The sequence below is a fragment of the Mustela erminea genome, chromosome 6 (genome assembly GCF_009829155.1).
Source record: "Mustela erminea isolate mMusErm1 chromosome 6, mMusErm1.Pri, whole genome shotgun sequence".
Lineage (NCBI taxonomy): Eukaryota > Metazoa > Chordata > Mammalia > Carnivora > Mustelidae > Mustela > Mustela erminea.
The window spans coordinates 20,847,547-20,872,428 of NC_045619.1; the positions used below are offsets into that span (position 1 = coordinate 20,847,547).

The following is a 24,882-nucleotide window of genomic DNA, read 5'->3' on the forward strand; positions in this document are numbered from 1 at the left end:
CAAGGAAAACTAACCAGTGAGACTGTTACACTTGTGCTCTCAGCTAAGGAATTAAATTTAAAATGCATTCTCTTTCATCTTCTAATGAAACATAACCTATTCTCAGGAACAGTGTGAGCACTGTTATCGTAGTCTAACTCCTAAATGAAAATATGAGCTGAGATACAGTTTACTGTAATAACGTAGCTAAGAAACCTTTGAAAATTAGCCAAGGATCAAAGTATTTACATAAGTTCAAGATCTTATCTTAGGATGAAAGGTAACCTACTTTAAAAAGGACATTGAAATTAAACCTTTCAATTACAACCAGTCAAAACTTTAATTCAGAATGTTTCTTAAATATCAAATTTCTCTTCACAAACGCTATGTCCATTTTCTTCATAATCTTCTCTTGTTACTACCATATCTTCAAAATCGTCATTCTCTGATATCAATTTTCCACCTTCCCAGGCATAAGTAATAGGGCTAAAAAAAAAGTTAAAATAAGTGAACCGAGATGATTTTACAGAACTGAAATGCCAGAAAACATTCATTAGTAACTAAAATGTGGCAATCTCTACTGAACCTAATTTAACAGAAAAATCACTTAAAGTGTGAAAATAAGCATAAGCTTCATAGAAATAAGGTAAACTCAGAAAGAAAAGAACCTTGGTCACCAGTATAACAAAGTATTCTTTTTTCCCCATGCCCTGAATTTATAGACCCTCTACTTCTAATAAAAAACAGAATATGAAAAAAAAAAAAAAGCCCAGAATATGAAAGGTCAAAAATGCATAAAGGAAAAACAGTCATAACTAGATCTAAATTCTTTATGTGACAAATATATGTCATCTATTTTGCCCAACAACCCATGAAACAACTATTCTCTCATTTCACAGATTTGGAAAATGGGGTTCAGAGAGGTTAAGTGGGAGACTACATTTTAACCCAGAACTATTTTCAGTCTGTGCGTTTGCTGCTATACTGTTACCTCTAGTAAATGTGTCCTACCTCTATGGTAGGACACAGTAAAACATAAAAACACGTAAAACATTTAGTTTGGTTTTTTTCAACGAGGTTATACTTTGTGTTATGACTCAATTCTATTTCTACTGTTCCTCTCCCCTAAATCAGTTTAAAATCTGAAAAATGATGGAAAGTTAATAAATGTTTTATTATATTCATTTTATTGCCTAATCTTTAAATATGTATTTACTTACATACATATATGAAACAGATGTACAATAAAGATTTGATGAATAAAAGAATAAAGACTATTTCTGTGGATCCCTTGGCCTTACGTATGACTTGCATTTCAAGTGCAGGACAAAAAGCATATGAGGGTGAAAAAGAAAAAAAAGTGTGGGGAATAAAGAAATGAGGGGGAAAAAATAATAATAAAATAAACACACAGGATAAAAATACAGTATGCTGGGCGCCTGGGTGGCTCAGTGGGTTAAGCCGCTGCCTTTGGCTCAGGTCATGATCTCAGGGTCCTAGGATCGAGTCCCACATCGGGCTCTCTGCTTCGCAGGGAGCCTGCTTCCTCCTCTCTCTCTCTCTGCCTGCCTCTCTGCCTACTTGTGATCTCTGTCAAATAAATAAATAAAATCTTAAAAAAAAATAAAACAAAACTCTAAAATTAAGAGTCAGGTATATGGGGGGCACCTGGGTGGCTCATTTAGTGACTGACTCTTGATTTTGGCTCAGGTCATGATCTCAGGATCATGGGATGGAGCCATGCATCAGGCTCTGTGCTAGGCATGGAGCCTGCTTAAGATTCTCCCTCTCCTTCTGCCCCTTCCCACAACCTCCCCTTGCTCTCTCTCTCTCTCTCTTTAAAAAAAAAAAAAAAATCAGATATATGGGGTCCTATTTGCAATTCCGTCACTTAAGACTGGGACTGCGGTGAGACGGTATTACTAACACACATATTTGGTAAGAGACATGTATTTGTTCCCAACTCAAAATAAAAGAGAACTAGGTTTTAGCCTGATCATTGCTATTAACTTACTATAAGGCCTTTGCCAAGTCATGAGACCTTGTTTGTTTATCTATAAAGTAAAAACGCTGAACAGGATGTGGCTCCGCTAAGGTCCTTCCCCAGGAACTACACTCAGCATATTAGCATCAAGCTGCCATAGCCCACTGAAATGTAAGGTTTATTCTTCTAATTTTTGAGAAAGGGAAAATGAGGATTTCAAAGGTGAATTCAACCTGCTAGAATGAGGCTTTAAGCTCAAGTCTACCTATTGACCATTTTAGCTTCAAAATGACTTGCATGTTTTATCTCTGTATCAGCCAACACTTACTTTTCAGGCAGCACAACTGAAACATCGTAATCTGTTGGAGTGAGACATCGAACTTCTGAGTAAACCCGATCTCTAAATCCTGGGAAAAGGGAATTTCCTCCTGTCAAAACAATGTTCTTAAAAAAATGCGGCTGCATTTCTTTAAGAGGAAAAAAAGAAGAAAAGGCATCAGAAAACCTATTTACTTATCTTTCCAGAAGGATAGATATGAGGGCTCAGGCAAGAGCAAACAGTTACAGTTACTGGTTAGGAAACCATGTAATTTTTTAATAACCATAACAACTATTTATAATTTATAAGGTTTTATAATGAAGTTAAAGTTTACACAAATTGACCCATTAAACAAGTGAAATATGACCTCATAGATCTTTAAAAGAAAGGCTAAGGTGAAGAGTTTGAACTACTGACTGCTTATACACAGATGTAAGCTAATACATAATACATTCTAGCAGCAGGCATTTGGTAATGATGCTCGTTCTTCCCTAAAATGGAGGAAGTCTTTCTGCAGGCTGAGACTGTGAACTAGGGTAAAACTAAAAAGGAAGGCCTTCAAGGCATTTTAACTTAGAAGCCCAAACTTGCATTTTATCTCACAGAGACAGACCTGTGATAGTGATACCATCTTACTGTGCAACATTTACACCTGATGGTGAAAAACACTCATGATGCATAATAATAAAGGATCTGTGTTCTACACTCATTAAAGTTACATGATGGCAAACCTTATTAGGTGCCATATGGTTAGCTGGGATTAAAAGCCACCATGGGGAAATCTATGAGGAATTAATAAATAATGGCCACCCCACCTAATGCTTCTGTTCACAAAACAGGCACACGGTTCCCTTACATCGATCAACACTGAGTCTCATGACATAAAGCAGTGTAGTATAAAATGCTGCATAACACTACCTGTAACTTACATAAAACGTGAAATTAATGAGACACTAACATGAAAAGAGTTGTAAGATAACATTAAGAAGATGATGGCATTATGTGATCATCTTTTTTTTTTTTTTTTTTAATGGGAGGAAAGGACATTGCAGGGGCTAGATTTTCTCTAATGCCTGGACCGTTCCTTACGAACTAGAAAGACACTTTCAAGATATAAAAGTACTCTCTAAGACCCTAGAAAATTACTTAGATGAATCCTGCTTCAGGAGAACCCACACACCACTGAGAAGCACCAGACTTGAGCCTCATTAAAATTAACTTCCTGTACATTAGTTCAAATAAAACTGAATGGACAAACCAGTCCCATCAATAGCTAAAACCCATCACCTTGTTAAATTATAAATTTCTATTCTGTGTAAATTTGAGTTAAATTAAAACTTTTCTAAAACAGATACAACACTTTAGTAGTCATAAAGAGATTAATGTCTTCAAGTTTTAGCAGACAATTTTCCCTATAACAAATTTCTAATCTAGGACCAATAAAGAATTATTCAAGTGCACTATGGGATCTCTGTAAATAAAACAGGCTTGCCACTTGCCTGTAATTACTTAGGGAATTCAGATAATTTCTCTATTGTTCATAGAGCTTATGATTTTTTTTAGAAATATCATTATCATTCAATACTTTATTTATGTACCTTCAGGTAAGTTCTGAATTGAATAGACGATAGCTTCTGGAATACCCATTTCTTGAATTCCTATATCAGAAGGATTAAAAAGTATTTCTGGAACAGCAAATCTCTCATTAGCCAGACGAAGAATTTGTTCCCCAGATTTGTATTTTCCACTTAACACCATCTCTTCCCTTGGCTTAAAGAAAAATAAGATTAAAAAGTTTAAGCTACATTATCTAGTCTATATGACTAGTAACATTTAGTAACATGTTATTACTAATATATTACCATGTTCTTGGAAATTTCAGGATTCTCAAAAGTTAGAAAAACCTGGCCCTCTCTGTTGCCTAAACCACATAAAAAATAATTGCTTACGTTAATGTAACTATTCCCCAAAAGATGATCTGGCCATATTCCTTAAAACAGAAAGAAGGGCGCCTGGGTGGCTCAGTTGTTATGCATTTGCCTTTGGCTTGGGTCATGATCCTGGGATCCTGGGATCCATCCCCGCATTGCGAACCCAGCTCCGTGGGAAGCCTACTTCTCCTTCTCCCACTCCCCCTGTTTGTGTTCCCTCTCTCTGTCAAATAAATAAATAAAATCTTTTTAAAAAATTAAAAAAATAAAACAGGAAGAAAAGGAGAATAGAGGAGAGGGAATTTCTTTTTTTTTTTTTTTAAAGGTTTTATTTATTTATTTGACAGACAGAGATCACAAGTAGGCAGAGAGAGAGAGAGAGAGAGAGGAGGAAGCAGGCTCCCGCTGAGCAGAGAGCCCGATGCGGGGCTCGATCCCAGAACCCTGGGATCATGACCGGAGTCGAAGGCAGAGGCTTTAACCTGCTGAGCCACCCAGGCGCCCCGAGGAGAGGGAATTTCTTAACCTGCCTATAATAATAGGCCAACTTCAGTTCCTAGAGAACAAAGAATATACTCTAAAAAAACATTTAGTATATCTTACATCTACTTCCACTCTCTTATGTATGCATGTATGTATATATGTATGTATTTTTAAGTAAGCTCTACCACCAACATGAGGTTTGAACTCATGATCCTGAGATCATAAGTTGCATACTCTATAGACTGAGCCAGCCAGGCACTCCCACTCTCCTGTCCTATATGTTTATTGGACCATGTAGCTGTATTACATCAAGATCTCCTCTTTCCCAGGCAACCCCTTTGGGTACCCTCCCTCCTTGGGAGCTCTATATTATCATTTTGCTATCACTCAATGAAACTTGCTTTGCTGCCCCCTCCAAAAAAATATTTCCCCTTCCCCTTGTACAAAAAAACCCTAAATATTTAAATTCATTTATTCAATTTTCAGAAATCAATTTTGAAATCCATGGACTTCATCAATCAAATTTTCTTGTTATTTATTTTCTGCTGAGCTGTGTTCTTGAAGGGGCCAGAAAAAATAATCTTCTACAACATTCTGCAACATTAAAATAATGGTCCTTCCAATTTTATTAAGAATCATGAGCTCTTCTAGGTTCAGTTATATATATTCATTTGCAATTATACACACATGGCATAACCCAATCTTTTATATAAATAAAAAAACTTAAAATATATGAAAATATTAATAATTAGTAAAGAGTAATATATTTAAAGATTATAGATCCCTTAATGTAATCAGTCATCCTTTCTCTGCCCAGATTTTTTCTTCCTCAAAGAGGCTTTTTCTGACTTCCAAATGAAAGGTCCCTCCTTTATTCTCCACTATCACTCTATATTATCCTTCATAATTTACACCATCACATATCTACCATCTAGCACATAATAAGTATTCAATAAATTCTTGAATAACAGTATGCAAGTCAACCATGTGCCATTCATTGTATTCAGCATTTTATATACATTATCGCATTGAACACTCACATAATTCTGTGAGGAAGGCATATTTTCCTTTTATTAATGATGTAATTAGGTTTGGCAAGGATATATGACTTGCTCGAGATCATTCATCTAATAACTAAAAGCACATACAATATATTCCTTCCACTACATTGCCTATCTTAACCTGGATATAATTCTGAATTCTATCATTTGGAATTTAGAAATTCCAAGTTTAAAACACTATTCTTAAGAATATCGAAAAATTTGAGGCACCTGGGTGGCTAAGTGGGTTAAGTCTCTGCCTTCGGCTCAGGTCATGATCTCAGGGTCCTGGGATCCAGCCCTGCATCAGGCTCTCTGCTCAGCAGGGAGTCTGCTTCCCCCTCTCTCTCTGCCTACTTGTGATAGCTCTCTCTCTGTGTCAAATAAATAAATAAAATCTTTTAAAAAAAGGATATCCAAAAATTACACAATTTTCTTAATACTTTAGGAAGAAAAAGGAAACTCAAATTACTCAAATTACCAACACACTACTGTTACAGTAGTAAAGAGGAAAGTATCCTCTCAGAGTAGTCTTCCTTCTCAGGCAGAAAGGAAGTATCTCCTACAGATCTATAAATTCACTTAAAAGTGATACTGGCTTGAGTTTAAGGGATATAACTCATTTTGTCAACACTCAAAATAAGCCGAAAAAGACACAGACTTGGGAGAAATTCAGCTGACAAAACATTAATGATTATGTAGTCCATTACCCAGATTTTACAGAAGAGAATCACGTGATTATCCCAGGCTCAAATATCTAAACCAGTGGAAAGAGCCAGAACTAGAAATTTCTTGTTGAATGTTGGCTCCAAAACCATCAATAAGTAATGTGGAACTACAAGTAGTTTCTGTTTTAAGAGTTTAACTCCAAAAAACATTTTTTTAGACATGGACAAAAGGACTTTATAAGGGCTGCTGAGAATTGCTATTTTAGTCAATGTAGGCCATGATTACTACACAGTCTCATAAATTTTGTTCTGATACTGTAAAAAAATGATCAATTTAAATTACAATGATTCTGCAGAAACTACTACTGTAATCATTAATCATGAGCCAGATTTTCCCAATTTAAGTCCATCAAGTACATTACATTTCAGTAAGTATCCCCTTTCTGATAAGAGATAAAATTGGAATTCGTATCAGTTGTAATCAGTAACAATATTACAGAGATTATTACTGTTACTGTTGTTATCATAAATACTAGAAAATGAAGGCTGTATCTTTTCCCAATTTAAAAATATTCTTTTTTTTTTCCAATTTAAAAATATTCTTGAATAAACTATCAAAGTACAAGTTTTAACAATATCCTAAGTATAAGGGCTCTTAAATAATTATAATTTTTTTCATTTTATGCAGTTATTGTTTTTCTAATTTCATAAACATATATCAACTTTCATCAGAGTTGTTGCATATCAGGCAACAATGAAGGTGATTAAGTAATAAATAAAAAATAACACATTTTTTTTTTTACCTCTTTGGAAAATAACACATTTTAGGATTAATCCTAACATAGACTTGGGCCACCTGGGTGTCTCAGTGGGCTAAAGCCTCTGCCTTCAGCTCAGGTCATGATCCCAGGGTCCTGGGATCGAGTCCCACATCGGGCTCTCTGCTCATTGCGGAGCCTCCTCCCCCCATCTCTCTGCCTGCCTCTCTGCCTACTTGTGATCTCTGTCTGTCAAATAAATAAATAAACTCTTAAAAAAAATTCTAACATAGACTAAAATTATTTCTAAAGCTTGAGATTACTAAGATATACACATAATTTTGTTTGTATTTTGGTCTTATTTTTTTCAATATACACATGATTTAACATGTATAGGTAGTTCTTGAACATGGGTTTGAACTACATGGGTCCACTTATATACAGATTTTTTTTTATAATACAGTACTATAAATGTATTTTCTTTTTCTTATGACTTTCCCAATAACATTTTTTTCCTCTAGCTTACTTTATTGCAAGAATATAGTATATAATGCATATAACATACAAAATACATGTTAATCAACTTTATGTTGTCAGTAATGCTTCTGGTCATCAGTAGGCTAATAGTAAAGTTTTTTGTGGGAGCAGAGGGTGTCCAGGTATATGCAGATTTTCAATTGCATTGGGGAGGGGGATGTTGGTTGGCATCCCTAACCCCTACATTGTTTGAGGTCAATGATACTGTGAAAAAATTATAAATTTTAACATTAGTCAACTAAGGAAAAATTAAACTATTATTTTTGAATTAAAAACTTAATGTAACATTCCACTGTCTGGCAAAAGTCCAGGCCAACTGAATCTGTCCACTCAACTGATAACAAGGAGTCTAAACTGAGTTAATGAAGCTTGGCCTATAACCAGTACTAATCACAAGCCAAAGACCAATAAAAGAGCTGCAAATAATAATATGTGGCATCTGCATTTTTTCTCCAAAGATGATGAGTAAAGCAACTGTCACTTGGAGGAATAACCACATCCCTACTGGCTCACTATGTAAGGTACAGGTTTGAGAAAACAGGGTTTATACTTTGGCAAGGAGAAAACTGGCTGCATTTAGTCCAGTAAACTAACAGGGTGTCATTTACAGGGCAGGAGAGAACTACATTAAAAAAAATTGTTTTTTCAAGAAAAAAAAGTTTTTCCCAGACTTAGCTGAAAGTGCAATTATCTGAAATAGATTTTTTTCTAAGATTTTATTTGTTCACTTGATAGAGATAGGGATTACAAGTAGGCGGAGTGGCAGGCAGAAGGAGAGGGAGAGGGAGAAGCAGGCTCCCTGCTGAGCAGAGAGCCCAATTCCAGGACCCTGTAATCATGACCAGAGCTGAAAGCAGACGCCCAACCAACTGAGCCACCCATACTCTTGGAAGAGATTTCGGGGCGCCTGGGTGGCTCAGTGGGTTAAGCCGCTGCCTTCGGCTCGGGTCATGATCTCAGGATCCTGGGATCGAGTCCCTCTCTCTCTCTCTCTGCCTGCCTCTCCATCTACTTGTGATCTCTCTCTGTCAAATAAATAAATAAAATCTTTAAAAAAAAAAAAAAAAGATTAAGTTTTCAAACAAGGATATCCAGGAACAGGAACTGAGAACATAGATATAGATTACTTTTCAAGTGCCCTGGGTGATTCTAATGATCAGCAGGTTTGGACAAATTGGGAATCACTGAGAATTTACTGAGGGCTCATCCCTGTGAAATACAGATTACTTTACCACCATTAACTCTATAAAATGCTGTAAATTATCGAGAAGGTATTTTATATAACTGGAGTGTTTTAATGATATATGAAGATGGGGCTGTCTATGTATTTACAGTTTTCGTCGTCCCCAAGGAAAAAAGTATACTTTTGATATCCTAAAGAGGACTTGGACTTCCAATTCATGAAAAGGCAACCTGATCTCATAACCTATCCCAACTCCCACTTTCGAAACCCAACCTAGGTCCTTCCACAAGCATCTGTCTCTAAGAACATTATAGAGTGATTTCAATTTTATGAGCCCTCTTCAGAATTCTGATTTGTATTTCAGCTCAATCATATGCCCCCAATTTTTTTTTTAATTTCAGGCATATAAAGAAGTATAGTTAATAGAAGTATAAAATTAAAGAAGTACAAAACCCATATATCCATCAACTAATTTGATACTTTATAAATTAACACTCTTACTTTTAATTTGGTGTTATTACTCACATACAGTTTTATACTTTTACTTCATACTTAAATTACTTACTTAAATTACATACTTCATAAATTACTCCACACAGCCTGAAAATGTACATATCTTCCTAAAAATCGCCTAAAGACACCATCATGTCTTAGATGTTTTAGACAGAAACATGTTTTTGAGATGTATACATAACTATCATGTAGCTCCACTTAATTTTCACTACTGTTTATCTTATAATACAAATACATCAAAATTTGTTTATTTTCGTCCAAGAGTGGATATTTGGGCTCTTCTCAATTTTTCACTCTTTTCAAGTATACTGAAATAAATGGTAACCTAAATATTTCCTTATGGAAGCATGCTTAAATTTCTGACCAAAGATTTTTAACTTCCCAATACTCCTCCACCAAGTAAGCTAAAAGGCCAATTTCGCATTTACCCAAACAGAAGTGATACTACACCTGAGCCGATCAAAGGTAAGGAGAAATAATTTTAACATCCAAGATGAACTACTTTTCAACACTTTGAAAGTACACCAGATTTTCCCCTTTTAAACTACAATTTGATCATATCAGACGGAACAAGTAAAATTCAGCCATGTCAGCTATTTTGATAACTTTCACAAGGCAAATAAACAACTCTGAAATGGATTTAAACTAATTCTTAAGAAAATAGAAAAGGATTAACTAGAATATAAATAACAATATGATTTATCTCCAGATTCTTCCCATGTGCTATCATTCAGCTGATGGTTCTTTCTCTAAATAACTTTATTAATGAGGTATTAATCATTTATACATTTGTGTCTGGAGAAACAAAGAGCAGAAAAGCAGTTCTCAACAACTTTGTAAGACTCTACCAAATCCAGCTAGATGTTTTTCTTTTCTTTTTAAAAGATTTTCTTTACTCAATGAAACAAGATGGGATTGGGAGGGAGACAAACCATAAGTGACTCTTAATCTCACAAAACAAACTGAGGGTTGCTGGGGGGAGGGGGGTTGGGAGAAGGGGGTGGGATTATGGAAATTGGGGAGGGTATGTGCTTTGGTGAGTGCTGTGAAGTGTGTAAACCTGGCGATTCACAGACTGTACCCCTGGGGATAAAAATATATGTTTATAAAAAATAAAAAATTTAAAAAAAAAAAAAAAAGAAAGATTTTCTTTACTTATTTGCCAGAGAGACACAGCAAGAGAGGGAACACAAGCAGGGGAAGTGGGCGGTGGGGCGATGAGGGGAGAAGCAGGCTTTCCAGCTGAGCAGGAGCCTGATGTGGGGCTCGATCCTAGAACCCCAGGATCATGACCTGAGCCAAAGGCAGATTATTAACAACCGAGCCACCCAGGTGCCCCCAACTAGATGTTTTTCAAATCTGACTAAGGTGGTCACATCAAGCAATGTCATTAAGGATTTTAAAAATTACCTTACAAAAGCCCTTTTTAATTGTACTGAAGTCAGGTAAAACATAATCTATCATTACTGTATTTTCTTCTCCTTTCAACCTGGAAAACAGAATAGAGACTTGTGAAATAATTAACTTTGTGTAACATTACCCAAGAATCAACTTTCTAATTCTTAGATTACTATTATACATACTTTGCAATATCCATATCTCTATAAAAATCCTGAGACACATAGCACACATCTTCTTTCACTTGATTAATCACATGTGTTTCATCCATAACATGTAGTTGCCTAAACAGAAATAAAAAACTGTAAAATGTGAAATGGAAAAATGAAAGGATAATTTACAATTACTTAAAATATTTTTGCTGGAATTAAATCTTTGGGTAACTCACTTTTTAAAATATTAAATTTTTGAATGTGTAAAATATTTTCAACTTTATAGAATAATCACATTTCCATTGTATTTAAACTCCACATTATTCCTCTGAGAGCAGATATTAGTCCAATTTGCAGAAAGAAACTGAAAATAAAGGCTTTAAATATGGTAACATTTATTAGAGAGCAAACTTTTTCCTTCTCCAACCATTCTGAATGGAATCTTGCTAAAATAACTTAACCCCCTCACTTTCTTTTCTGATCATAGTAGTGAGTTAGCACGTAGTAACTGACACATAGTAGATGTTTAATAAATATTTGATAACTGAACCCAAGAAACACAGGCTTAATGAAGAAAACAAAGATGCTTTTAAAAACAAAACTGAAGAAAACACAAACAAGTGGATAGTCCATGCTCATGGCTTAGAACAATTAATGTTATTAAAATGTCCATACTACCCAAATCAATCCATAGATTCAATATGATCCCTATTAAAATGCTAATAGTATTTTTCAGAGAACTAGGGCAAATAATCCTATAATTTATATGGAACAACGAAAGACCCTGAGTAGCCAAAGCAATCTTGAAAAAGAACAAAGCTGGAAGTATCATAATCCCAGATTTCAAGATACACTACAAAGCAATAGTAATCAAAACAGTATGGTAACTAGCAGAAAAACAGACACATAGATCAATGGAACAGCACAGAGCCCAGAAATAAACCCATGCTTATATTAATCTATGGCTAATACAGCTTCTTCAATGAAGGATGCTGGGAAAACTCACTCCATCTGCTAAAACAAACTCAAAATGGACTAAAGACCTAAATGTGAGATCTGAAACCATAAAATTTAAAGAAAATATAAGCAGTAATCTTTTGGACATTGGCTTTAGCAATATTTTTCTAAATATGTTTCCTCACACAAAGGAAATGAAAGTGAAAATAAACTATTGGGAATACACTGAAACAAAAGTCAGAGTGAAGGAAACCATTAACAAAATGAAAAGATAACCTACTGAATGGGAGAAGATATTTATAAATGATACATCTGAAATGATTTATCGGATAAGGGGTTAGTATCTAAAATACATAAAGAAATTTTAGAACCCAACACTAAAAAAATAAATAATCTGATTAAAATGGGCAGAGGACCTGAATACAGACATTTTACCAAAGACAACATACAGATAGCCAGCAGATACATGAAAAGATGCTCAATATCACTATCAGGCAAATGCAAATCAAAACAATGAGATTATCACCTCATACCTATCAGAATGACTAGTGTCAAAAAGATAAGTTACAAGGGTTGAAACAACACAGAAAAAGAGAAACTCATGCATTGTTGGTGGGAATGCAAACTGGTGTATCTACTCTGGAAAACAGTATGGAGGTTCCTCAAAAAATTAAAAATAGAAATAGCATACAATCCAGTAATTCCACTACTGGGTATTTATCCCCTCAAAACAAAAACACTAATTTGAAAAACTATATATACCCCTGTTTATTGCAGTATTAGTTATAATAGCCAAAATATGGAAGCAACTCAAGTGTCCAATGATAGGTAAATGAATAAAGAAAATGTGGTATGTACACACACAGAGAGAGACACACACACACATAATGCAATACCAAAGAGCCATAAAAACAATGAGATCATGCCATCTGTGATAATATGGATGAACCCAAAAGGTTTTATGCAAAATGAAGGAAGTCAGAGAAAGACAAATACCATAAAGTTTCACCTATATATGGAATCTAAAGAATAAAACAAAGCAAAAACAGACCCATACATACAGATAACTGGTGGCAAAACAGACCCATACATACAGATAACTGGTGGCTGCTGGAGGAGAGAGGGTAGGGGGATGGGCAGAATAGGTGAAGGGGAATAGGAGGTATAGGCTTCCAGTTACAGAATGAATAAGTCACAGGGATGAAAGGTACAGCATAGGGAAGATAGTTAATGTACTGTGTAATAGTATTCTATGGTAACAGATGGTAGTTACATTCATAGAAAGTACAGCATATCATTGTCAAATTCCTAGTCCTACACCTGAAACTAATGTAACATTGTGTCAACTATACTCCAATAAAAAACATAAAAAAAGATAACAAAAATATGAAATTATTTGAATATTTATCTCTACACATATATACTACAAATACTTTTTGTTTTAGACTCAACATCATCTCCATTTTCTTATGCTATTGTTCTTTTAAAATATGGTTACTTACTACCCTATAATATTTATTAGAGGGACCTATTAAAATGTATTTATTAATGTTCCTAGTGTTGGAAGTTTAAATCAGGGAGGAAAGATATTTGTATGTTTATGAACATGGACTTTGGCTTTGTTGTTTTTTGTTTTATTTTTGGAAGGCTCTATGCCCAACATAGGGCTTGAACTCATGAGCCTGAGATCGAGAGTCAGATACTCTACCAACTGAGCCAGCCAGGTGCCCCAAAGACTTTGGCTGAATCACAACTTGGCAACCAAGTTACTTTACCTCTTTGGGATTCAATCTCTTCAACTCTAAAAAGGTAATAACAATAAGATCACCGACTTAATACATCTGTAAGAAGTAAATGACTCTAATTATACATGTAAAGTGTTTAGCATAGTTCTTATACTCAATAAGTAAAAGACATTATTATTGCTTCCTTTTTGCTTGTTATCTCCATACACAGCATATTCTACCTTAAGATTCACTACTGCACCAATGAGAAGAAAAGATGATAATTAAACTATAACAATTCTAAGGTACCAACAACTGGAAGATCCATCCCAACTAGAGATGTGAGAAAAGTGTAACTCAAAACTGATGCAATACAGGTATTTTTATCTGTATCTCTGATTATCTCATTATTTATTCATACTGTAGGACACAGAATTTGAAATACTGTTTGTATCTTGGTGTACTGCCAAACTGTTTACCAGAAAAGTTATTTCAAGTTATGCTGTAATCATTAACAGCCAGCATCACTATCTGCAGCATCTTCTTTTTTGTTTTTAGAACATCATGTTTTGAAAAAATTCTACTAATTCAAGTTCTAAAAGTTGTGGCATTTTAATTTGTATTTTTCTACAAGGAAATGCCATGAAAAAGAAATTCTTATTTAACTCGTATCTCCCAACCTCCTAAATAAATCCTCAATAAATGTTTTAACTGAATTTGTAATTACTTCAGATACTTATCATTTTTTATGTCTGAGAATTATCCATTTATATCCTTTGACTGTATGTAATTCTAATGATTATCTATCTGTGCCACAGACCATTTGTTTTCTGAGAATCACCTAGTAGCCATTTTATACCAAGGTAGTGCTTTTCTTAAGGACTGGTAAGAGACCTTAATATATTAAAGATAATAACCCAGTGTCATATTTGTTTCAAGTTTATTTCTCAGGTTTCTATTTATATTAGTTTTGTTTACAAATGCTTGAAATCAGTGGTTTTCCAGACCAAAAGAGGACAAAGAGGGATTAGAGTGCTGATAATATTCTGCCTGAGCTGTGTTCTAGCTACTTGGGTATATTCAGTTTTCAAAAATTCACTGAGTTATACATTCAAGGTTTGTAAACTTTTCTGGATATATGTTTTACCTCAATAAAATATTTTTTCTTTAAAGTGGTATGTCAAGGGAGCACCTGGGTGCCTCAGTCAGTTGAACGTCTGACTCTTGGTTTGGCTCAGGTCATGATCTCAGGGTCGTGACATCGAACCTCACATTGGGCTCTGTGTTCAGCACAAAGTCTGCTTGAGATTCTCTAACTCTCCTTCTCCCTCTGCATCTCCCCACTGTTCCTGCTCTCTCTCTCTCAAATAGCTTATTAAATAAATAAAATCTTATTTATTTATTTGCGAGAAAGAGAGAATGAGTAGATGGGAGAGGCAGAGAGAGAGGGAAAAGCAGGCTTCCTGCTGAGCAGAGAGCCCAATATGGGGCTCTATCCTAGGGTCCCAGGATCATAACCTGAACCAAAGGCAAAGTTAAACAACTGAGCCACCCAGGCACCCCTAAATAAATAAAATCTTTTTAAAAAAAAGATATAGGAAAATTATATCCTTTATTATTTCTTCGACTATTTTTTTATCACTTGTCAGCTTTTTGGCTAAGATCAAGTGTATTTCTTCTACTATTTTTATTCTTAACAACTCAAATATTTTCCTGTTGCGGCTTTATTTTTATATTTAAATCTTAAACCCATTTGGATATTAGTGTATGAGCCAAAGGAAAATTTTTCTCCCAACAGCCAACTTTCCCTGTATCCTTTCCTGAATAATCAATAGTATATATTACGTTTTCTTTTACAGTGTTTGATTCAAAATTAACTATTCACTCTCTCTGATCTATCATTTAATTCTCATCTAAGTATCACTTTATTACAATTTTAAAATGCTTTATCATCTACTGATAAAGTCTCCTTTCACTATTTTTCTTTCCCATAACTATATCTTTTTAACTTTTTATTTTTATTTTTTTAGAGAGACAGAGAGAGCACAAGTGTGGTGGTGGGGGAAGGGCAATGGGAGAGGGAGACAGAGAATCTTAAGCAGTCTGCATGCTCAGCATGGAGCCCACCATAAGGGCTCAGATCATGACCTGAGCTGAAATCAAGAGTCGGACACACTTAACCGACTGAGCCACCCAGCTGCCCCTCCCAAATACTATTTCTAATTATTCTTGCCAGGTTGTTCTTTTCAAATTGAACTTCAACAGACTTTTTTTTTAAAATACATGAACTTGGGCACCTGGGTGGCTCAGGTGGCCCTCTGCCATCAGCTCAGGTCATGATCTCAGGGTACTGGGATCAAGTCCCACATCGGGCTCTCTGCTTGGCAGGGAGCCTGCTTCCTCCTCTCTCTCTCTCTCTGCCTGCCTCTCTGTCTACTTGTGATCTCTCTCTGTCAAAAAAAAATTATTAAAAAAAAAAAATGCATGAACTTTTTCAGTCATGAAAGGAAGGAGGAATGATTTAATACACAGGTCATGGACTCAAAACTGTGTAGGTTCTGGTTAACGACCTCATCTGTCTCAACTTTCTGTGCCTTTCAAATTTGTTGCTTCTAATCTGATGAGGATAAGGGAACTAAATATCTAAATCTTTTGAAATGGAGCCCAATTCTGTTTGGTTCTACAATAAATAACATCCACATAACCTTAACACCGCATATGCCATTTATGAACCCTCCATTTTTAGAATATATAAGCAAGGCAAGAAGACTTAACTATGGTAAAAAGTCATATGTAAATGTTACCTCAATAATTAAGAAATGGTATAGCACTGTTTAATGAAAAAAGTCACTGTCTAAAGATTACATACTGTAAGATTCTGTTTCTTGAAATAACAAAACTATAGAAGTGGAAAACAAATTAGAGATTGCCAGGGGTGAGGGGAAGCAAATATAAAGGGGTAGCACAAAGGAGTTCCTTTGGAGAGATGGAACAGTTCTACATCTTGACTGTGGTGATAGTTACATGATCTATACATGGGATAAATACACAGAAATGCATGTAAAAAATGGTGAAAACTGGAAACAATACTGTATTAGTGTCAATTTTATCATTTTGATACTATATTAGTTATATATTAATAAGATTACACAAGGCTCTATGTACTATTCTACAACTTCTTGAGGCTGTAATTATTTCAAAATAAGTTTTTTACAAATGTGCTGAAGCTGGGTAGGTTGGATTAGGGGAGTAGGTCTCTCTTAGGGATAATGAAAATGTTCTAAAAATGTTCTAATACATTAAAACCCACTGAAAATGTACACTTTAAATGGGTGAATTGTGGGGTGCCTGGGTGGCTCAGTGGGCTAAAGCCTCTGCCTTCGGCTCAGGTCATGAGCCCAGGGTCCTGGGATCGAGCCCCGCATTGGGCTCTCTGCTCGGCAGGGAGCCTGCTTCCCCCTCTCTCTCTGCCTGCCTCTCTGCCTACTTGTGATCTGTCAAATAAATAAATAAAATCTTTTTTTTAAAAAAAAAAAAGGGTGAATTGTGTGGATATGTATCATAGCTCAATAAGGCGTCTAAAAAATAAAGGTACCTCTGACAGAAGAAAGAAGGAAAACATGGGAGGAAATGCAGAAAGAAATGCAGATTCACTTGTTTTCCCATATGACATAGAGGGGAGCTAAGAGATATTGAAGGTGTCACACCAGCCAAAATTATTGTAGTGAGAAATTGAGATTTAAGAATTCTACTTATAAAACAAAAAAGTAGGGGAGCCTGGGTGGCTCAGTGGTTTGGGCTGCTGCCTTCAGCTCAGGTCATGATCTCAGGGTCCTGGGATTGAGTCCCGCATCGGGCTCTCTGCTCCGCAGGAAGCCTGCTTCCCTCTCTCTCTCTCTCTCTCTCTCTCTCTGCCTGCCTCTCTGCCTACTTGTGATCTCTGTCTGTCAAATAAATAAATAAAATCTTTAAAAAAAAAAGAAAAGAAAAGTAAAACATAAAACAAAAAAGTACCACTTAATTTTAAACAAAATAAAATGAAAAATAATACCATGAATAAAATTTAGGAAAGGGAGAAGAGTTAGAATGTGGTAGTACAATAATATCCATCTTTTAATGATGGATAGTCAGCTAATATTGGTTAATTCAACAAGCAGAACTAACAGTACATTATTAAGGCTCACAGAGACTAAAAATATAAGAGATAAATACAGTTTAAAGACCATACTTTGTGGAGAATGCAACTGACATGAGACAGAAAGAGGAAGTAGAGATTTATTTTCCTTAAATACATTTGTTTTATAATATGTAACATTTGTAACTTCTTACAAATTCTATAATTTTAAAATAGTAAACTCCCAGGGCACCTGGGTGGCTCAGTGGGTTGAAGCCTCTGCCTTCGGCTCAGGTCATGATCCCAGGGTTCTGGGATCAAGCCCCGCCTGGGGCTCTCTGCTCAGCAGGGAGCCTGCTTCCTCCTCTCTCTCTGCCTGCCTCTCGGCCTACTTGCGATCGCTATCTGTCAAATAAATAAAATCTTTAAAAATAAATAAATAAAATTTTAAACTCCCTAGAATTTGGAAACATCCAAATTTTGATGGACAACAGCATTTCATGTGCTAGAACGCTTTTTTTTCCTCTCTCTTTTTAATGAGCTGTACACCCACTGTGCGGCTTGGACTCATCACCCAGAAATCAGGAGTTGCATGCTCCTCTTCTGAGCTAGCCAGATGCCCCACTAGAAAGCTTTTCAATTTGAACATCATTTGTATTTATGTATGTGATATAGTTTTTAAAGCAATAATATAGAATTATCACCTGAAGTTACAACTAACAGTTAAAGGAAAATTATAAATTACTTTAAAAAGTTCATTACCAGCAGCCACGAGCCGCTCCCCCACCACCCCACCACCAAAAATCAAATAAGTATTACCGGTAAGAGATGATCTCCTTTAGATGATTGGTTAGGAGTTTTCCTCCCACATTTATCCTAAAAAGGGAGAATTCAAATTCGGTTCAGTTTATCACACCTTTCATTCAGTTTTAACCTAAGAAAAACATGAAAATTGAATACAACTCACCGAATAATTGCTTCTTTTTTCTTTTTACTTCTACAGTAAGGAACTATATGTGTAAAGGAATATCCACTATCTACAATGATACAGCATAATTCAGAAGGATTATCTCGAAAATACCTATGTGCACTGAGAGCACCAGCTATTTAGAAAAAGATAAAAAAAAAAAACCTGTATTAAATAAAAGCATACTTAATTTAAAGCAATAAAGAGAAGCAACAAATTAAGACAAGCACAAAAACAAAAACCTTCCTTTATTTCTATATGCTAATTTAAAACAATATTCCTAATTGTCACAAACTCTCTACAGCATTTAAACTACAACATCACATTTTTGTGGTAAATGTGGATAAAAATATTTTGTGATCAACTTTTAAAGGTAAATAGTCATGACTTAATTATTTTAACATCATAACTTAATTATGAGCATTTATTACTTGCTGGGCACTATTCTCAAAACCCCAGCACAGAGAAGTTAAGCAATATACCCAATGTCATACAATTAGAAAGTAACAGAGCCAAGATTCAAACCTAAGCAGTATGATTCTAGAGCAAGGTTTCTCAACCTCAAAACTACTGACATTTGGCGCCAGGTAATTCCTTGTTGCTGGAGGCTTTCCTGTTCACTTTAAAATGTTTAGCAACATCTATATCCTCTACCCACTAGATGCCAACAGCACCCTCTCAGTTGTGACAACCAAAAATGTCTTCAGACATTGCCAAATGTCCCCAAAGAGCAAAATCATCCTTGAAGAACAATGTTCTAGAGACTGTGCTGTTAAGCATTATAGCACAATATCACTCATGTATATTTAAATACTTTCATTATACTGTCACTTAATGTAATTTTAGCCTTTCATAAACTTACTTCTAGATGTTATTTTTCAGACTCTTTTTCCATATATTGGCAGGCTAAGCTATTAACATTATTTCAATCAATAATAAAAATGATAGCAAACACATCAGTGGCAGAAAAGGTAACTACCTCAGAAACAATAATCTTTTAGAAATTAAAAATATATGGCTAGTGGGGCACCTGGCTGGTTCAGTCAGTACAGCATGTTACTCAAGGGTTTTAAGTTTGAGCCCCACGTTGGACATAGAGGTCATTTAAAAAAAAAAAATGTGGCTAGTAACTTCATTAGGGAGAAAATAGTGTGCTAGTAAAAAGATGAAGTGAGAAAAATCTGATTAGATAATCTCTAAAAGTCCATCTAGTTTTTAAATTCCATGTTTTATTTTCTTTAAATCTAAAGGAATATCACCCAATATTCTTTTATTTTAAGTGTTTCTCTTTACCCTATTCATATCCATATTCCCATTACTTAACTGTAATGAAAACTTTAACTCACCATTTACTCTTAAGACTGCTTGGAACTGATATTCTTCAAATAGGATTTCATTCATTGATTCTTGAATTGAAGTGAAGTTAAAGTATGGTTCTGTAATAATAATATTGGTATCTAAAAAATCAACCTATGAGAGAAAAATTTCCACAAGTTTTATAATTTTGTAGTTATAAACACTCTTTTACATATATAAACAAACATATTAAATTCTTACAATAATCCTAGATGGCAAGTCTTATTACTAAATCCATTTAATTGGCAAACCGAGGTATAAAAGAGTTGAATAAGTTACCAAGGTTTATTTAACTAATTAGAGACATAGCTAGGATTTGAACCCAGAAGTCTGATTATAGAACTCATGCACTTTATTATTTAATTTTAACTCTTTTAATGGTAGCATTGATAAAATGGTACTATCAAATTGTTTGAAGATCGGTATGCAAACGTAATGAACAATATTAACTACAAGCATTAGGTATTTTGTTTTCAAAGTTAAAAGGCCAGAAGCTTTAGCATATTTACTGTTTATATAATTCTCTCCCACACTCTTAAGAAGTATTAAAAACCGAGTATTTGCTCACTATACCTAAAGTTATACTACAAACAGTAAAAGCACAAAATCCTCACATAAAAGTCACAATTCAGATATGTAGACCAAAATATTTTATTGTGAAAATAAAAATGAGATAGTGAATTAGTCTAATAATAGTAGACATGTAGACAATCTTGAGTTTCATACAGACTCTCGTAACCTCAAATTCCATACTTAATTAACATTTAAAAAATCAAAACTAAGAACAGTGTATTAGTGACTTAAATGTATACTAGAAACATATTCAAAAGTTAAAGCTAGATACCTCAATTACCTTCAACCCCAATCCCAGACTCACTCTCTGGAATCTGCCCTTGGCTTTTCCTGATACTGCCTTATCTCTCCTCTGAAATAATGCCACTGCCTTCTCAATGCCCTCTATGCCTCGGTTTTCTTTTCACTCTGATCCGTCTTCTGTACTGCTAGCAAGTATTTTTCTAAATCAGAAATCTGATCATCCTCCCTAGATGTATTTCTCACCACAGAAGTCCTCCCCTCCATGACTTGACATTGCTTATGAAATAATGTCCATACATTCGCAATCTCATCCCTCCTTCCACCCACCTTCAATGTGTGCTGGTAAATGTTCAACAGCCAGATCTCCAGCGGGGGAATAAAAGTCCTGATTTGTACAGCTTACCACTTTCTGTGTTATAAATACTGTCACAATGGCTGATTTCCAGCTCTCCTGAAGTCACCAAACTCTGAACGCAGAGTTGGGAGGAGATGCATGTAATTGGTTCTCATGAGCCGGTATGGGCCAACCTTCAGCATAAGACTATTCATTAAAAATTCTGAGTCTATTCACTTTCACACCATGCGCTCTTCCCTAACAGATTTTAGCACAAATAATCTCAAGCATGTATTACTTTTCATATACATGTATATTTTGGCAGTATATATAACTTTTATAGAAGTTAAAAATATGACTGATATAAATACACAGTGAACATGTGCAACAGATCTATTTAAGTCATATTAAGGCGTAAACTAGCTTTATATCCTATCCTGTTGGTTCTTGCATTAACATGAGTTCATAACTCTTATTGCTGTAATTTTTCATTTGCATAAGACATGGAAATAGAAATTTGAATACATACTCTAATTTGTTACCTGATACATTTCTTTTCCAAAAAGGTAATCCCACACTTGTCTTTGAACATCCCAATTCACCAAGTAGCCCTAAAAAAATTCTTGTATAAATTATCACAAATATTTGAATAATTTTAAAAATCATATTAATATATTCTTTTTTTCATATTAATATATTCTAAACCACTAACTTATCTTTATGGTTACTTTCACTATTCAAACATTCTTTAAGGAGATGCTACTCCACACTTTTTTTAAATGTGTTCATCTCATTTAGATGTAACATAAGTAAAATTCAGTACCCACAATCAGTAACTAAGTCATGGCCATTTATTGTTAACAAGACAATTTAATTTCAATTTTTGGTTTTAATAAGATCTTATTTAAAATTTAAATAACTTTTTCTCAGAGATCTAAAAATATTTCCATATATACAAAATCTTAATTATAAATTTAAAAATTGTCTTTACATTTAGGTCTATGTTGTTAGAAATGACATTATAATTGAATTACCTTCTGAAAAGGAAGGATGTAAAAGAGTCCAGAAGGGTCCTTTATTTCATCTATCTGGTTAGCAGTAAAAGTTTTAAGACGTGCTGTTTTTGACCTGAACTGACAGTTAGGAATTACCCTATAAACAAAGAAATAAAACAATTATTCCTAAATACTCACTTCCAAAAAATACAAGTACTCTACCACCCTGCTCCATGACAAAAAATACCCACAATCAGTGTTTCTCATTTTGTCTTTGAATAATCAAAAAATGTCTTTTTTGGGGCGCCTGGGTGGCTCACTGGGTTAAAGCCTCTGCTTTCAGCTCAGGTCATGATCCCAGGGTCCTGGGATAGAGCCCCACATCGGGCTCTCTGATCAGCAGGGATCCTGCTTCCCCCTCTCTCTCTGCCTGCCTCTCTGCCTAGTTGTGATCTCTGTCTGTGAAACAAATAAATAAAATCTTAAAAAAAAAAAAATTTTTTTTTAAAGTTCTAACATGCACTAGCCTCTACACTGGACCCTTTATCTTTCTCAAGTAATCCTTAAGAAATCCTTCCAGATGGGTATTGATCCTGCCATCACACAGATGACAGAGCTTGGTAAAGTTTCTGCTCTTTCTGGCTTTAATGTGGAAATCTTTTTTTTTTTTTTTTTTTTAAGATTTAGTTATTTTTTTGAGAGAGAGCACAAGCACACAGAGGGAAAGGGGTGGGAGAGGCAGACTCTCAGGGAGAGGCAGGTCTTGGTCCTGATCTCAGGACCCCGAGCTCATGACCTGAGCTGAAGGCAGATGCTTAACTGACTCAGCCACCCAGGCTCAGTGTGGAAATCTTAATACCACTCTGGTAAAGGATTTACAGGTTCAAAATTCTTGCCATTAAAACTAAGTCTCTAGGATTCCAAAGATTTTTAATTAGCAAGATGCCAACTCCCCTCTGAGTGCAGAGCCCAAACGGGCTCAATCCCAGACTCTGACAACATGACCTGAGCCGAAATTAAGAGTCTGATGCTGAACGCACTGAGCGTTCACGGGAGGACATGATTTTTAAAAACTGCACTGTAGCCAATCTTATGGTTATATGATAATTTTAGTCAATTTTCTATTCTTGATTATTCAGTTTGCTTTCCATTTTTAAAAACCATATACAATGTCTATAATATAAAGCATCCTGTATTCGCTCTTATCAAACACTTCGAACTTACTGTGTCAAAGGATAAAAACAATGATACACACTCCCAAAACATTTTCTAAAAGACTAACAATTTACATTCCTATGCGGTTTGACTGTTCGCATTGAAAAAGAAAAAAAAAAAAAAAAGGAGGAAGGGGGGAATCCTCTGTAAACATAGACGAAAACATCTCTTCTTCTTTACATATACATATAGGACATATCTATTTTATGAATGCCATTGTAGTAATCCTGTTAAATCAACTCTAATAACGAGGTCAGCTAATGAGCACTATGAAAGGCTTCGATTCGAAGCCTTCCACGTCTGCAATCGGTAAGACAACTGTAAGACAACTTTGTAAGGGGAGGTCACAGAACCCACTGAGGATGTGATGAAAGCCTCAAGAATATGTATATACATATAAACGTCCATGAACTGTGTGCGCAACCCTCCCGCAGGATGGGCTTCTTTAGAAGCCTATTTTCTTGAGCTATTTCCTGTTACGCACGAGAGAACGTGGGAAACGCCAAGTCCCACTTCCGGGGCCGCGTAGCCTAAATGCACACCAAAAGAGCAGTTCAAAGCACCCCACTCAGCAAGCTCCAACCAGAGCATCCCTCTGGCGCAGGTTAGGGCGACGTAGGAGCATTTGCAGTTGACTGTGATCCCGAGATGAAGCGTAGTCTCTCTTGTCCTAAGGACGGAGGGAACACTTACGACACATTTTCATGGCTGTAACCGATTTTGGCATTGTAGGCTCCGTTATCCAGCACTAAGGTCGTCATTTTAACGAGAACCAAACAGCAGCCGCTTCCTGCACCTGACCCTTCGGCTCCCTCTTTTTCCGGTACTCTATGGTTTGCAGGGCGGAGCGTGAGGGCGCTTCCGGTCTCCCTTAGCAACCGAGGACGCCGGAAGCCGGAGACGGCCTTCCCTCCCTGGGGCTCAGGTGGTTTGTGCTGTTCTCAATGTACCCCTTTTAAGTCGGGGCGAGATCCAACAAAAGTGGGACTGGCTCAGCGCTTTTTCACCCCTAGCATTGCGTATCTGTCCTCTACTTCGCATATTGACTTGGTCCTACAAGTTTATTCTAATCCCCGTGGTGAGCCTATAGCTTTGTGCCTGTGTTTGTATTTTCGAGTAGTATTCTCAGTGATATTTCCCAAGGAATAAAGTGCAAAACCATACACAGCATGGAACTGGATAAGAAGTCTCTTCAGCCTCATTCCCGCCAATGCCCATTCGACTGTAGGGCCCAACCACTCTTAAATTACAATTATGGTATTCTGTCAACAGCCTTGCTTCTCTGCTCATTCATATTATTCCCCTGCCTACTTGTTCTTTATAACACCGCTCCGTCATTCCTATCTAAAAGGATCTCTTGACATCTCACATCTTGATATCTGTTCTCGCTCTTAAAATTAAGTGCTCTTATGTGTTCTTGTAATGCCCCCGGCTAACTCCTCTATATAATAACGAATAA

The 24,882-nt window shown here is 35.6% G+C and overlaps 1 protein-coding gene across 3 annotated transcripts; it reads right to left on the minus strand.

The window, feature by feature from the left end:
- Nucleotides 1–294: 294 nt before the first annotated feature.
- On the minus strand, nt 295–24,255 carry ACTR6 (actin related protein 6). 3 transcript variants are annotated; one of them, XM_032346646.1, is made up of 11 exons: nt 24,117–24,255; nt 22,248–22,365; nt 21,756–21,824; nt 20,054–20,177; nt 18,708–18,843; nt 18,560–18,616; nt 10,979–11,077; nt 10,806–10,884; nt 3,881–4,052; nt 2,292–2,370; nt 295–465 (listed from the first exon to the last, which is right to left on the minus strand). In XM_032346646.1, the coding sequence occupies exons 1-11, from the start codon at nt 24,182–24,184 to the stop codon at nt 336–338; spliced, it is 1,131 nt and encodes a 376-aa protein (XP_032202537.1). In that variant the 5' UTR covers nt 24,185–24,255; the 3' UTR covers nt 295–335. The 3 variants fall into 3 exon arrangements, with proteins under 3 accessions (XP_032202537.1, XP_032202536.1, XP_032202538.1); XM_032346645.1 differs by having other exon boundaries at nt 2,292–2,430; XM_032346647.1 differs by lacking the exon at nt 24,117–24,255 and adding an exon at nt 23,781–23,854 and having other exon boundaries at nt 2,292–2,430.
- Between the last annotated feature and the right edge of the window lie 627 nt (nt 24,256–24,882).